Here is a 13,552-nt window from a genome sequence, read left to right as displayed (position 1 = left end):
AAGAGGACACAGGACGGATGGGATTTGGCTGGTGAGGATCTTGACGCCGAGTCGTCCCCGACTCGGATTCCCGTTCAGCTTTCCGTTTGGTATCCCGAGGCGACCAGCCGGACAGCCTGCAGCAAAAACCTGGAGCTCAATCTCGAGATGGGAGCCCCGAAGCCGGAGGGGGACGAGGAGAGACGCGATGGATCGGTCTGCTGTCCTGCTCTATGCGGCTGCAGGTCGGCTGCACCACTCGGGAGGTACAAGCGCGTCTCCCGGTGGTCACCACAAACCCGGCCTTGCTGGCCAGGGATGGGACTCTGAGACCCGACCTTTGGATGATGCTTCATGTGAACGTGTCCTTGTGGATGTATTGGTTGCTGTGACGATGTGCTGCCCTTGACTTGACCTTTGGATGCTCTGTTGAGGTGGACGTGGACTGGGCTTCCCTGAGGCCGTAGCATTGGATTTGCCATTGGCGGGACGGGCGGGCAAAAATTCCCCGCCCTTCCGCTATTGAGCAGCGCTAATTGCCGTGTCCCAGAAGCCCACAGAGCCCGGGTCAGCACGCGTCCAGCCCCATCCACAGCGGCCCTGTTCCGTTGAAACCCCCAAAGGTCCAGGTCCAGGTCCAGGCAATGCCCAGGCCACGCTGAGGCGACCGGCCACCGTGGACCCCTGGTCATCGAATTTCTCGGCACGGCCGCCTTGACCACCTCAAAACTCAAACATTCGTCTGCAGTTTAGAAGACGCATCGCTGCTGTCGTCGACAACCCACCTTCACCAATCCCAAAGGCTCGACGCTCGCCACACCGCCATCGGCGCTGATTCCACGCGACACCGACGCCCATTTAGTTTTCTGCCAGATGGCAGCGACCGCTACCAAGCCAACCATCGCCGCGGTCAGGACGGGAATGATCTGAGCATGACTACTTCACGCAGATCCATCTCGCCCGCCGCCGAAGCCGTGACGAGGTCGTCTGAAGCCGCATCCCAGCAGCAGCGAGAGCGACCACGGAAACACCGTTCTCGCAGGCCCTCGCCTCCTCCCCCTCCTCCTCCTCCGCCGCCGCAACCTCATCACCACCAACGTTCCCGAGGCCGGTCTCCCAAACAATCGCTCGACGACTCGGAGCACCGTCATCGTGCTGCCCGCAGTCGCAGTCGCAGCCGCAGCCGCAGCCGCAGCCGTAGTGCCGGCCATCGCAGCGGACGCCACCGCGGTCGATCACCCCGTCACTCGCCACACGGTCGACGCGATCATTCTCACGAATCCCATCGCCCCCGTGAGCAACGTCCTTCTCCCGACCGCCGTCCTGCCCACCGGGATCATTCCAAGCCGAGGGACGACGCGGAGGACCGCCACGAAAGGGGAACCCGCCGTCGTCCATCACGATCGCCAATCCCCAGCAAACGACGACGCAGCCCCAGCCCATCTCTAGCTCGTGAATCGCAGCCAAAGAAGGCTCGCCAGGAACCCAGTCCGTCACGGCCAGAGAAGGGCGTCCCCGCCGAGTCGCGTTCCAAATCGGATCGAGGATCGTCTCGTCCCCATCGCGAGTCATCGCCTCGATCCCGGGAGCACGACCCGGATCGTGATCGTGACCGGGACCGGGACAGGGAGAGGGATAGGGACCGCGAACGCGACCGTGATCGACGTGATAAGCCGAGCAAACGGTCGGGTCGATCAAGAAGCCCGAGTCCTCGCCGCCGGCATCGATCCCGATCCCGCTCGCCCCGTGACGGACGCTCGAAGCGGTCTGCAACCGAAGGCGGGTCTCACCGCCGGAGCAGCAAGTCTCCGAAGCGTGAGCGGTCGCCTCGTCCCGAGCATCGACACGGATCGAGATCCCCAGCTCGCAGCTCCCGGAGATCCGGTCGGGGGAATAGCAGACCTCCGACGTCATCCGATACAGCTTCGCGTCGTAGGGAGAGCCTCGATCTAGGATCATCGCACGCGACACACGGAGGACCTCCTCCTCCACCACCACCTCCTCCTCCTGAATCCCCGCGCAGAGGGAGCCACCCCGATAAACCACCGAGGGGTTCTAACCGCGATAACCGAAGGTCGGGCAAAAAGTTTGAACCCGCGTCCGGAGCCAACAGCATCGAGGTGAATATGGCAGCCCGGGGCGGGTTCCGCGGCGCATTCAATTCGCAGCCTGGATACCCAAAGGCGCAGTATGACGGCCGCGGTTACGCCCAGTCACCACCGGGCCATGGAACCCCGGTGTCCTCCTTCCATGGATCGCCGACGATGCAGTCGCCGTACCATGGCGGCGGGAGGGGTTGGACTGGCCAACCTCAATATCCTGCTCAAGGGTGAGTGATTCTTAGGCATATATGATCATCGGCGATGTGGAGTTGAGCTAACGTGATGCAGCGGACAATATTCGCCGACATATTCACATGGCTTTGGTGGTAATGCTCCTCCTACCGCCCCTCAGGCCCACTACCACAACAACCAAGCCCTTTCTCCAACCTACCCACCGACAGGCCCTGCAAACCAATTCTCACCATATCGGGGAGGCCACCGAGGCGGTTCATTCCGGGGAAGTCCATTCCCTGTCCGCGGTGGCCGCGGAAACTTCAAAAACACGCAATGGAGCCCGACGGCTGGGAATGGGCGGCTGGAAGGCCAGGATTCACCACACGGTGCTGCCTCTCAGCCAGCCCCAGAGAACCGCGCTAACGAGGCGCCTGAGAAACCGGACGTCGTCATGACGGATGCCGACAACATGTTCCGGCCGCCCAAGGAGCTGCAAGTCGAAGACGCCAGCAACAAGGAGAGGCCAAAGGAAGAGAAGGCACAGCCTCCGCCGCCTCCGCCGCCACCACCGTCGAGCCGGCCGCCTCCCACGGGCCCGCAGTCATCGACGTCTAATAAGTTCAGCTTCAGCATGAAGACTGCGGTAAAACCGGCGGTGGCGGCGCCGCGGCCCGAGATTTCCTCCAAGTTTAATGCTGCTCCGGCTCCGCGCGAGCCGCCGACGAAACCGGCTGCACAGAAGGCGCCTCCGCCAAGGGGGGTTTCCGAGCGCGAGCGCGACCGGGACCGCGAGAGGGACCGTGAGAGGGATAGGGACCGAGACCGAGACCGGGATAGAGATCGGGATCGGCATAGAGACAGGGAAAGGGACCGTGAACGCGATCGTGAACGCGACCGCGACCGCGACCGCGACCGTGACCGTGACCGAGATAGAGACAGGGATCGGGAGCGGGAGCGGGATCGAGAAAGAGAGCGGGATCGCGAACGGGAGCGGGACCGGGAGCGAGAGCGTGACAGGGAGAGGGATAGGGAACGAGAGAGGGAACGGGAGAGGGAGAGGGATAAGGAGAGAGACAAGGAAAGGGAGAGGGAGAAAGAGAGGGAACGGGAGCGGGAGCGGGAGCGTGAGAGGGGCGGATTCCCGAAAAACGCTCCCACCGAACCGGCCTCGGCGCGGTCCCGGCCAGGCGTGCCGACCGGACCAAGTGATCGCCGACACCAGCCCGAGCATCCCCGGTTGCCCGACCGCACACCCAGGACCCGCAAGGTCAAGAAGACGGTGAGGCGGCTGAAGGAAAAGCCCGTGCTCCCCGAAGAGCTCGCAACCTCCAAGTCGGTCTTCTTCAGGAAGCCTGGGAACGAATCAGTCGTTGGCTCCGGAACCTATGGAAAGGTCTTCAAGGGACTCAACGTCTACACCAAGAATCTCGTCGCCCTCAAGAAAATCCGCATGGAGGGAGAGAAGGACGGATTCCCTGTCACGGCCGTGCGCGAGATCAAGCTCCTGCGCTCGCTTCGACACAAGAACATTGTCCAGCTCCAGGAGGTCATGGTCGAGGCCAACCACTGCTTCATGGTTTTCGAATACCTGTCTCACGACCTGACGGGCCTGCTCAACCACCCGACCTACGTCCTCGAGCCGGCCCACAAGAAGCACCTCGCCCAGCAGCTCTTTGAAGGCCTCGACTACCTCCACAACCGCGGCGTCCTGCACCGCGACATCAAAGCCGCCAACATACTCGTCAGCAGCGACGGCGTGCTCAAGCTCGCCGACTTTGGGCTCGCGCGATTCTACGCCAAGCACCACCGCGTCGACTACACCAACCGCGTCATCACCATCTGGTACCGCTCGCCCGAGCTGCTGCTCGGCGAGACGCAGTACGGCCCGGCCGTGGACATTTGGAGCGCGGCGTGCGTGCTCGTCGAGATCTTCACCAAGCGGCCCATTTTTCCGGGGGACGGGACCGAGATCAATCAGGTCGACAAGCTCTACTCGGTGCTGGGCACCCCGTCGCGCTCCGACTGGCCGGGCATCGTCGAGATGCCGTGGTTCCCGCTGCTCCGCCCCACGTACCGCCGCCCCAGCGTCTTTGAGCAAAAGTATAAGGACCAGTTGACCCCCGCAGCGTTTGAGCTGCTGAGGGAGATGTTTCGGTGGGATCCGGATAAGAGGCCCACCGCGGCTGAGGTGTTGAGGCATAGCTATTTTACGGAGGAGGAGCCGAGGGCGAGGCAGGCGGTTGAGTATGTTATTTTTTTTTCCACCTACCTGCACCACCCAACACAGACAGATGCTAACCCTCTCCACAACAGGCTCAAAGACATTGGCGGCGAGTGGCACGAACTCGAATCCAAAGCCCTCCGTCGGGAGAAGGAGAAGAAGGAAAAGGAGAGGCGCGCCGCCGCGGCCGCTGCTGCTGCTGCGCAACAACAACAGCAGCAGCAGCAGCAACAGCAACAATCCGGCTCCAAGGAGTCCACTAACAGCGGCGGTGGTGGTGGTGCCGGTGGTGGTGCGGGTGATCGCGCAAATGAAAGGGATCGGGACCGTAAGCGCCCCAACGAAACCACGGCCGACGACGATGATTTGCCGCATGCGGGAAGGGAGGCGAAGAGGCCGCATCTTGAAGACAAAAGGACGACGAGTAGTGGTGGTGGGATGAGCAACGGCGGTGGCAGGCAGCTGTCGCTGCAGCAGCAGAAGCCTGGTTAGAGTTGAGGAGGCGATGATGATATGTGTACAACATGCATAAGTACGTGGTTGGGCAGACGGAGGGGTGCACGGCGGTTTTCATCAATTTCGTCAATGTGGACAGACAGACAGGACTGGACTGGAATGGCGGGTGGCTGGAGAGGAGGTGTGTGTGTGTGTGCGTGTTGTACGAGTTATAATCATGACACCAACATCATCATCATCATCATCATCATCATCATCATCATCATCATCGTCGTCGTCGTCGTCGTCGTCGTCGCCGTCGGTCAGGTTCAGGGGGCGAAAGAATAAAACACGTTGATGTTATATCCCCGAGACAATTCATGTTTCTCATTTTGACTTTCCGCATATTAAATTCTGCCACACACCCATATAAATATCATACATGTCCAGAGCCGTCGCCTCGTCCAAACAGGCCTACGAAACAGGTCCCTTTTTTCTAGGTTTCTTCTATACGTTCGGTGTGTGTATCCAAGTCGTATAGTTCCTACTATCTGCATCCCTCCCGATCCCTCTTCATACCCAACCGAGGTGAGGTAGGTAATTTCATAATAATACTATCCCAATCCGCATTCATCGATCTCTCTTCCATCCATCCCGTGTTTCCAGCCACTGTCTCTCAATTCCTTTTCATCAGAAAACAAGGGAGAAAGAATCATCATACTCGAATATAGGAGTGCAATCCGAATCCAGCAGTAAACTAAACTCCAAAAAGGTCCAGCCTCCATCCGTAATATAACATAATCTTGTCCAACCGCTCGCTCATTCCTTCAAACCCTCGCTCGCAATCATCACCTATTATCTGTCCCTCAAAAGCTGCCGCAGACTTCCCTCGGCGCAGCTCCCTCTTCCTCTTCCTTCTCTACCTCCTCCTCCACTGCCACCTGCCCCGCCGACCTTGCTGCTCTCCCCCGCCACAGCCGTCCCTACCATCCGCCATGGGATCCAGCCCGTCCAGGAAGACGAGACGGACGAGGAAGGCACGGAAGCCGAGAGAGCTGGTGGTGGTGCGGAGTGGATATCGATCCCGTCGTGTGTCCGCGAGCGGGTGAGTCTGATCGGGTTGGGACGAGCGGCGCCAGCGGCAGCGGCAGGGCCGGGATTTGTTGAACTGTGGTCTCCAGTCCCTGGCGTGCCTGAAGTCTGCAGGGAAGAAGAAGAGGCAGGCGGTTCGCTGAGCAAGAGAAGCTGCTGTAGCGATGACGAAGCCGAATTCGGTGCCCGGGATGATGATGATGATGGCTGATGATGGCCATACTTGCCAGAGTGGTGGTGATTGCCCGAGGAGGTAGTAGACGAGGTTTTGGACTTAGTATCACCACCAGCCGAGCTCCCGCCAGCCGTGTCGAGGACGACAGCGGCAAAGGAGGATGATTTCTTGCGAATCAAGGATGGTACGTGACTACCGCTGGCGGTTTGCTCTGAAGTGGTACGGTTGGCTTGCTCAGAATTGGCAGCCGCCGCCGCCCTCCCGCGGATCTCGGTGGCGAGCTCGGAGGCGGATTTGTTGGTCGATCTGACTTCATCTGATGACCTGCTCGTTGACATGATCGTTTCGAGGGTGCTGTACGCGACGCTGCGACGGCGCGTCCCAGGGTAACGTCTCCTGCTTTGGTTGGTCGTCGTGCGGGTGGTGACAAAGCCATCATCATCGGATGGGACGACCTGTAGGGTCGGCCCGCTGCTATTGCTCCGGGCACGGGGGCGATGGCGGCCTCCGTGGGAGGACAGGGTGGAGGCCGTGGGTAGAGAGGTGCCGAAGTGGAAGGATGCGCCAGAGCCATGGGGCGGTACGTGGACTTCGTACTGGTTGCTGAGGGAGTAGCGCGAGCGGGCGCAGATCTCAGCGATTCGGTCCAGGTCGGCGCTAATGTTGTGCTCGCCGGGACCTTCTAGGTCGGCCATGAAGCTCTTGAACGAGAAGGCCTCCAGGGGAGGCAGCTTTGGCTCGTCGGGTTCCTGGCGGGAGTGGAAAGGCCATGGTAGAGATAACGACAAGCCTCCAGGCAGCTTGGTACCACCGCTGCTGCGGGTGTTCTTGCCGGTTGAATAGGATGGCGGTGGCATGTTCACAGCATGAACGTCGCCGCCTGGTGTCTCACTTGAATCGGGCCCGACACTGATACTGCTCGTCGTACCGATGCCGACGCTGCTTACCGTAGGCTGGATAGGCCGACCGGGGCCGTCCAGACCTCCTGGGGCCGAGGCTGACGAGCGGAGTGGAGGAGGGCGCCTCGGGAGGCTTCCAGAGCCGGAGGACTGCCTGTGGCGCGAGCGAGCACCGCGAGAACCTTGGGACGGCGGAGGGCCGCTGTAGGTGCGCACGATGACGGGCTGAGAGTAGAGGCCGGTCTGGGAGCTTTGATTCGCAGGGGTTGGGCCTTGACGATGGGCTGCTGACGGATACTTGCTGCTCAGCTTCTTCAATGTCGACGATGGATGATGAGAGCCGCCGGTTGGATCCGTTATCGGGACGGGCTTGCCCTCGGCGGTCGATGCGGCGAGTGAGGCCGACGGGATAGGGTTGCGTTGTTGTAAGGGCCAGAGGGAGGCGACGGGAAGTGAGGCGCGCCTCGAGGACGATGATGGCTCCGAGGAAGAGATATTATGAGAGGGAGCAGAGGTATCAGGGGGTGGCAAATGAAGGTCTACCGCGCCTGGACGGGCGGGCGATGATGAGGCGGACGCGCTGGCAGCAACGGCGACACCATGGCCATGTGCAGGGCCCGAAGGGGTCGGGCAAGCGGCGTGCGGCTCATTGGATATCTTATACATGACAAGCAGGATAGATATGATGCAGCGGGCACAAACGAGAAACACGGGCAGGACTCGGAGCACGAATGAGAGGTGGGATGAGGGCGTTGCACCATGCAGAGGTGTCGTGGCAGCAATGGATGAGGGCGCCGAGGATGCGGAAGACGGGGACGGCGGTTTGGGTGCAGCGGGACGGATGACTGGGCCGGAAAAAAGAAGAGAGACAGAAGAAACTGGGGACAGCACGTCGACGAGTGAGGCCCAGGACTAAGGTAAGGTCAAGAGAAGGGCGAACGGTGGGTCGGCAGCAAGCAGCACCTCATCGGCCAACGACCAGCGGCGAGCAGCAGGTGAGATGATGAGATGCAGCGCCGAGTGCCAGGCCGGATTCTCGGAGAGACGGGGTCGCGTCGAACAGGAAGAGGCGTCGACGTCGATGTGGTACTTTGTCTGTCTGCCGAAGGATAGGCGACGCAACAAGGAGGTGAGACGACGACTCGATTCCACGAATTAAAGGGACGACGGCATTCCTTGTGTTAAACTGTTACACATGCCCTTAAGGTAGGCGGTTTTGGATCCCTGAAATGATGAAATTGGATGTTAATAATAAGGTCAAAGCACCTTATTTTCCCGACCACCAGCTCCTATGGCGCCGTGAGCACGAGAGAGGCGACCAAAAGGTGACAAGAGTGGAGGCGAAAAGAGGCGACAAGAGGCGACCAAAAGGCGACGCCAGTGGTGGGCTGATGATGGGACTGATAGGTCTGAGGAGCAGGCTGCAGCTGTTGAGGACCCCATCAATTGGACAGCACCAAGTCCCATTTCTGCATGGAAGTCGTGGCTGCTGCTTAAAGGCCCCGCGACTTGCAGGGGTGAAGGTGAAGGAGCGGGGTGATCTAGGTCCACTTTCCGAATGATACATCTCCCCTCTTTGACCTCGACGACATGAACCTGGAAGTTTCCAAGAGGACTGTTCTTGTTTGTTCAGAGTTGAGTCTATGGTAATTCCATACTTGGAGGCTTCTCCGCCCGTCTTTCTTTCTCGAGGCGTCCTGTTCACCTAATTAATGTACGTCGCCTGCATCCCTCCCGACTGCACCTTGTCGCTGTACACGAACGGCGCCCGCGAGCTTGGAACCTGTCCCGTCTTGAATTTCTCCCGCCGGTCGAAGTAGACAAACAGTAGGTATCCCGCATGGATAACACCCGGGAACCATCTGGAGGGCGGCCGTTAGCCATCGTGTGCTCAACTTGGGGACGGCACAAAACGTACAGCCAGATCGTGAGCAGGAAGTTGATGAGCAGGTCCACGCCGCACCCTGCCATGATGAAGACGGCCAGCGGAGGGACTGTTGTCGTCGTTGATCATGTCAGCAGCAGCAGCAGCAGCAGCAGCAGCAGCAGCAGTAGACGTTGGGACTGGATCGACCTTCACTTACAGAAGAGGCACAGGATAAACAAGAGGATCGCCACACAGCCGTCCATGTTGGTATGTTGGTGCTATTTCACTATTAATCAAAAATCTAGGACGTCGCCGTTGGATGTCGTCAGGGTCTCAGATCCGTGATGGGCTTTGCACCGCCCCAGGTAAGCTAGGGGAACTAAGTATCAGTGCTCTGGAGAACTCCAGATGGAAAGGTATCAAAGTGTCGATGAATCATCGTCTCTAGGTACGATTGCCATAGCACCTGCCTTATGTCTCTGCTTCTCGGCGAGACATTATGACGTAAGTAGTGGCCGTGGCCGCTGATTTTGATACGGAGTTCGGGGTTTTCTTGTCTTAACAAAGCCGTCGTGGGGTGATGTCTCCCTGGCTTCTGGTGTGACTTGAAGTCAAACGTTTCCGCAATTGGAAAGTGAAGTAGTTCGGTTCGCCAACACGCCTCACAGGTTGACATAGGTGTCTTGCAATCTGAACACAAGCCTTATCAGAGACGAAGGGGCTCTTAAATCTTCATTTTCGGACCCAAGTCCGCCAAAGTCTCTTCTTCAACCGGGAGCCCGCATCCCGCTCCCGCCCTGGACCTGACTCGCGAGATGTCCAATGCCGGGGCAGCATTCCCCTGTCCTTTGTTGTTGGGGAACGTCGGGCAACATATTAAAGCGACGGGAGTTTTTACTTCCCCCTCTATCATTACCGCATCCTGCGAGGTCTCTCGGGCCTCCATTCCAGTCGCTTTTCTCCACGGTTACGGCGTCGGATGCAGTTCCGGCTCTGGGATGCCGTGCAGCTGCAGGTCCGAGGGGATTGGTGTCTCGCCGAGGACGGCAGTGTGAGGAGATGCATGTTTGGATATATGTATGTATGTACTTGACAGACGGGATGGAATGACTGCGGCCGGAGCTGAAGCACAACTATGCCGCTGCCGATATTGCGGATGAGTTGCGGTAAGGAGCAGAGCAGACACGTGCCGGAGGGCTCTATCGCTGCGACAAGCGACAAATTGTTGGACCATGGCGAGGGGATTCTCTGAAGTTTCCCTTAAGTTGAGTCCAACCTGGAAGATTGGCGTTGATCAAGTTTGCCGAGGTGTGTTTGAAGGTCCATTGCTTGGATTTCAAGCAGCAACCAATCTGCTTGAGCCCAGCTGCAATTTCAGTTCCAATTCTCGCCTCTCTGGAACTCCAGCAAGGCGCCAGGTTGTGCCCCTTTTCTCGACTTCTGCTCAGCGCCAAACATGAGAAGCGAGACGACACAACCCAACCAACGTGTCGCATCGTGCTTTTTCCTGGTGCACAGCCAGCCGGCTAGGTGAGAGAAGCAAATACTCGAGTAATTGTCTTTCAATAAAGATGCTTAGGGTTACAACGAATTTACCTTAGTCATAAATCCCAAATCCAACCTGCTCTCCGTCAGTCTCGTATGGATGTATGTATGTACAAGGTAACAGGGTCGACTTACCTTGGTGCATACACTGACTGACTCTCTCTGCTCCGTCAATTGCTTACCTCACTAAAACTCCAGTGCCGTTTGTTGTTGGAGATCAGCGTTCCTCAGCTCAGCTGCAGGCTTTCCGTGGCCGTGTGTGGCTCCAGCAGGTCCAGCGAGTGAGAGGAGGGTTGTTGGAGATTCAAGAAGTCAGGGTCAGGGTTGAAGCAGCAATTGCAACATCCTGCCAGGGTATCGTCCGAGAGTGGACTCGGCAAGGAAACTTTGGTTCGACGCTTCCCTTGCCTTCCCCATCCTTTTTTTGCAGCAGAGTTGCTTCCAATCTCTCGTTTTCCCCAAAACCACCCTGGAACCGCTGCTGTCTCTGCTGCGGACCTTTTCCTTTTTTCCTCTTCCCTCCCCCCAATCTCTGTCTCTTTGGGCAACAAAAGGCTTCGCGACGCCGACGCCGCTGCCCCTACCGTCGACAGCATCCAATTCCGAGCTGCCGGCGCCCTCTCTCTTCCAAGTGTCTGGCACGACCCAATTTCCACCTGCTGCCAGGTAGCATCTCCCACCATCCATCCATCCACCCGTGTGTGCACACCCCCCGTGTGCGCTCCGCGGCATTGTCGACTCGAAGTCCCTGAGGGAAAATTCGAGACAACGACCAGACACGGCAGCAAAGCTTCACCAACACCACCACCACCACCATCACCAGCAACAACCCAACGAGTCGGGTTCCGTCCCTTCCTCCGTCTCCTCTCCTCTTCGTCGACCCGTCCTGTCTCATCCGGAAGCCTCCGAAGACAGCCGCCGACCGCATCTTTCCACCTCCACCAACCATGGCGACCCAGCAGAACCCGGCCTTCAAGGTCGACCGCTACGTCGTCATCCATGTAGCCACAACCTGCGATGAACATGGCGTCTACGTGACCAAGGACTCGGCCGAGGTTATTGAGCTCGGTTGGATCTTGCTGGACGCGAACACCCTGGAGGAGGTGAGCTTTCCTCGATCGGCATACTCCCCGCCATTTCTTTGCTGACCATCATGTGCTTCGGTTTAGCTTCATCGCGAGAGTGTCCTTGTTAAGCCCGTCAACACTCCTATCACCCCCCTTTGCAGTGAGTCCCCCTTTTCTTTCTCCGAGGACTCAATGCCTCATCATCATCATCACCACCGTCACCGCCGCCACCACTACCGCTCGTGCTGCGACCTCGACGAGAGCACGGACCGGGCTGACCAATTCGCACACAGCGAGCTTGACCACGCTCACCTGGGAACATGTCCGCAACGCCGGCACCTTCCGCGATGCCATCAACCGTTTCGATGCCTTCGCCTCGGAACACCTGACCTCGCAGAACCTCGACTTCGTCTTCGTGACCCTCGAGGCCTGGGACCTGCGCGTCCAGCTCCCCCGCGAGGCCCGCGACAAGTCGGTCGTGCTGCCTCCTTACCTGCAGCACTCACGTGCCTTCGAGCTCCGCACCGAATATCAGAGATGGCAACAGCACCACCCGGAGTCGCTGCCCTTCGGGCCCTCATCCTTGGCTAACATTTGCGCCGCCCTCGAGGTTGAGCCTGTTCAGTCCAACGCTCCTATCAAGCACAACCTCCCCTTCCACCTGCAGGCCCTGGCCCCGGCCTCTCCTCGGCGTGCCATGGAGGAGGCCGTCACCCTCGCTCGCGTCCTGCGTGGTTTGATTCGCAAGTCCCAGCCTCCCCATGAGCATCCCGACGTTCTCACCAGGCCCATGGATGCCCGCGCCGATGTTCGGGCCTTCCTCTCGGAACGCAGCAAGGTCCTGCACTTGTCGGGTCTGCCCCATGACACGACTCAGTCGGAGCTCGAGAGCTGGTTCACCCAGTACGGCGGTCGCCCCATCGCCTTCTGGACCCTGCGCACTCCTGAACAGCACAAGCCCACCGGCACGGGCTTTGCCGTGTTTTCTTCTCACGAAGAGGTTGGTTTTGGAAAATCACGTTCGCTTAATTGGACTCCTCACGAGCTAACCAACGACCACCGCTTCCAGGCTGCCGAGAGCCTGTGTATGAACGGCCGCGCTCTGAACGAGAAAGCCATCGAGGTGTCGCCGTCGTCGAGCCGCGTTCTCGATCGTGCCGCCGAGATCCTTACCCCGTTCCCGCCGAGCAAGAATCGGCCTCGTCCGGGTGACTGGACCTGCCCGTCTTGCGGCTTTTCCAACTTTCAGCGCCGTACTGCCTGCTTCCGCTGCTCCTTCCCCGCCGTCACCGCCGGTCCCGCCGGCGACATGGGCTACGGCTACGGCTATGCCCCTCCGGCCATGCTGCCTCCTCCCCACATGGGTCACCACGGCCATGGCGGCCATGGCCGTATGGGCGGCTCTGGTGTCGTCCCCTTCCGTGCCGGCGACTGGAAGTGCGGCAATGAAGTTTGCGGCTATCACAACTTCGCCAAGAACGTTTGCTGCCTCCGCTGCGGTGCCAGCCGCGCTGGTGCTGCTGTAGTTGCTGACTCGGGCTACCCTTCGCCCATGGATGCCCCGTCCACGTATGGTATGGGACAAGGCTCTATGGGCGCTGGCGCTGGTCCGGGTCCCTTCGGCGCTGGTGCCGGTGCCTTCAACGCCGGCCCTGGATATGGTCAACACTTTGGCGGTCCTCCGAGCACCTATGCTCTCCCGTCTGGCCTGGGCGGCGGTGCTGCTCCTTATCCTCCGATCAACACTCACTTCGGCCCTGCTCCGGGCTCTCATTCGGCTGGTCCCTTCGACAGCCGCGCCGCCGAGGCTGCCTTCCAGGCCGCCGGCAACGGACCCGCCTCGGCCGGTCCCGGCAACAACTTCTACGGCCAGGGAGACAATGACCCCTTCGCCTTCCTGTCCACCGGCATGAGCAGCCTCTCGGTCAGCCAGGATGCCCGCCAGAACGGCGCGGCTGCTCCTCAGAACAAGTCGCCCGCGTAAAGCTCCAAAAGC

At 59.5% G+C, this 13,552-nt stretch overlaps 7 protein-coding genes across 7 annotated transcripts; 3 read left to right on the top strand and 4 right to left on the bottom strand.

The window, feature by feature from the left end:
• Window positions 1-74: 74 nt before the first annotated feature.
• Window positions 75-671, bottom strand: VTJ04DRAFT_2821 (uncharacterized protein; the record flags this gene model as incomplete). The annotated part of the gene is made up of 1 exon (XM_069360653.1): window positions 75-671. The coding sequence occupies one exon, from the start codon at window positions 669-671 to the stop codon at window positions 75-77; it is 597 nt and encodes a 198-aa protein (XP_069221342.1).
• A 244-nt stretch (window positions 672-915) lies between these two features.
• Window positions 916-1,938, bottom strand: VTJ04DRAFT_2820 (uncharacterized protein; the record flags this gene model as incomplete). The annotated part of the gene is made up of 1 exon (XM_069360652.1): window positions 916-1,938. One exon carries the CDS (start codon window positions 1,936-1,938, stop codon window positions 916-918), a length of 1,023 nt encoding a protein of 340 aa, XP_069221341.1.
• A 167-nt stretch (window positions 1,939-2,105) lies between these two features.
• Window positions 2,106-4,968, top strand: VTJ04DRAFT_2819 (uncharacterized protein; the record flags this gene model as incomplete). Its single annotated transcript, XM_069360650.1, has 3 exons — window positions 2,106-2,308; window positions 2,370-4,499; window positions 4,569-4,968. 3 exons carry the CDS (start codon window positions 2,106-2,108, stop codon window positions 4,966-4,968), a joined length of 2,733 nt encoding a protein of 910 aa, XP_069221340.1.
• Window positions 4,969-4,989: 21 nt separating this feature from the next.
• VTJ04DRAFT_2818 (uncharacterized protein) lies at window positions 4,990-5,259 on the top strand (the record flags this gene model as incomplete). The annotated part of the gene is made up of 1 exon (XM_069360649.1): window positions 4,990-5,259. One exon carries the CDS (start codon window positions 4,990-4,992, stop codon window positions 5,257-5,259), a length of 270 nt encoding a protein of 89 aa, XP_069221339.1.
• Window positions 5,260-5,766: 507 nt separating this feature from the next.
• VTJ04DRAFT_2817 (uncharacterized protein) lies at window positions 5,767-7,743 on the bottom strand (the record flags this gene model as incomplete). Its single annotated transcript, XM_069360648.1, has 1 exon — window positions 5,767-7,743. The coding sequence occupies one exon, from the start codon at window positions 7,741-7,743 to the stop codon at window positions 5,767-5,769; it is 1,977 nt and encodes a 658-aa protein (XP_069221338.1).
• Window positions 7,744-8,782: 1,039 nt separating this feature from the next.
• On the bottom strand, window positions 8,783-9,207 carry VTJ04DRAFT_2816 (uncharacterized protein; the record flags this gene model as incomplete). The annotated part of the gene is made up of 3 exons (XM_069360647.1): window positions 8,783-8,939; window positions 8,996-9,071; window positions 9,162-9,207. 3 exons carry the CDS (start codon window positions 9,205-9,207, stop codon window positions 8,783-8,785), a joined length of 279 nt encoding a protein of 92 aa, XP_069221337.1.
• A 2,229-nt stretch (window positions 9,208-11,436) lies between these two features.
• VTJ04DRAFT_2815 (uncharacterized protein) lies at window positions 11,437-13,540 on the top strand (the record flags this gene model as incomplete). Its single annotated transcript, XM_069360646.1, has 4 exons — window positions 11,437-11,592; window positions 11,659-11,716; window positions 11,850-12,556; window positions 12,626-13,540. The coding sequence occupies 4 exons, from the start codon at window positions 11,437-11,439 to the stop codon at window positions 13,538-13,540; spliced, it is 1,836 nt and encodes a 611-aa protein (XP_069221336.1).
• Window positions 13,541-13,552: the final 12 nt, after the last annotated feature.

Source organism: Mycothermus thermophilus (genome assembly GCF_041956435.1).
Source record: "Mycothermus thermophilus strain CBS 625.91 unplaced genomic scaffold VTJ04scaffold_2, whole genome shotgun sequence".
NCBI lineage: Eukaryota > Fungi > Ascomycota > Sordariomycetes > Sordariales > Chaetomiaceae > Mycothermus > Mycothermus thermophilus.
This window is presented reverse-complemented; position numbering and strand designations above follow the sequence as displayed.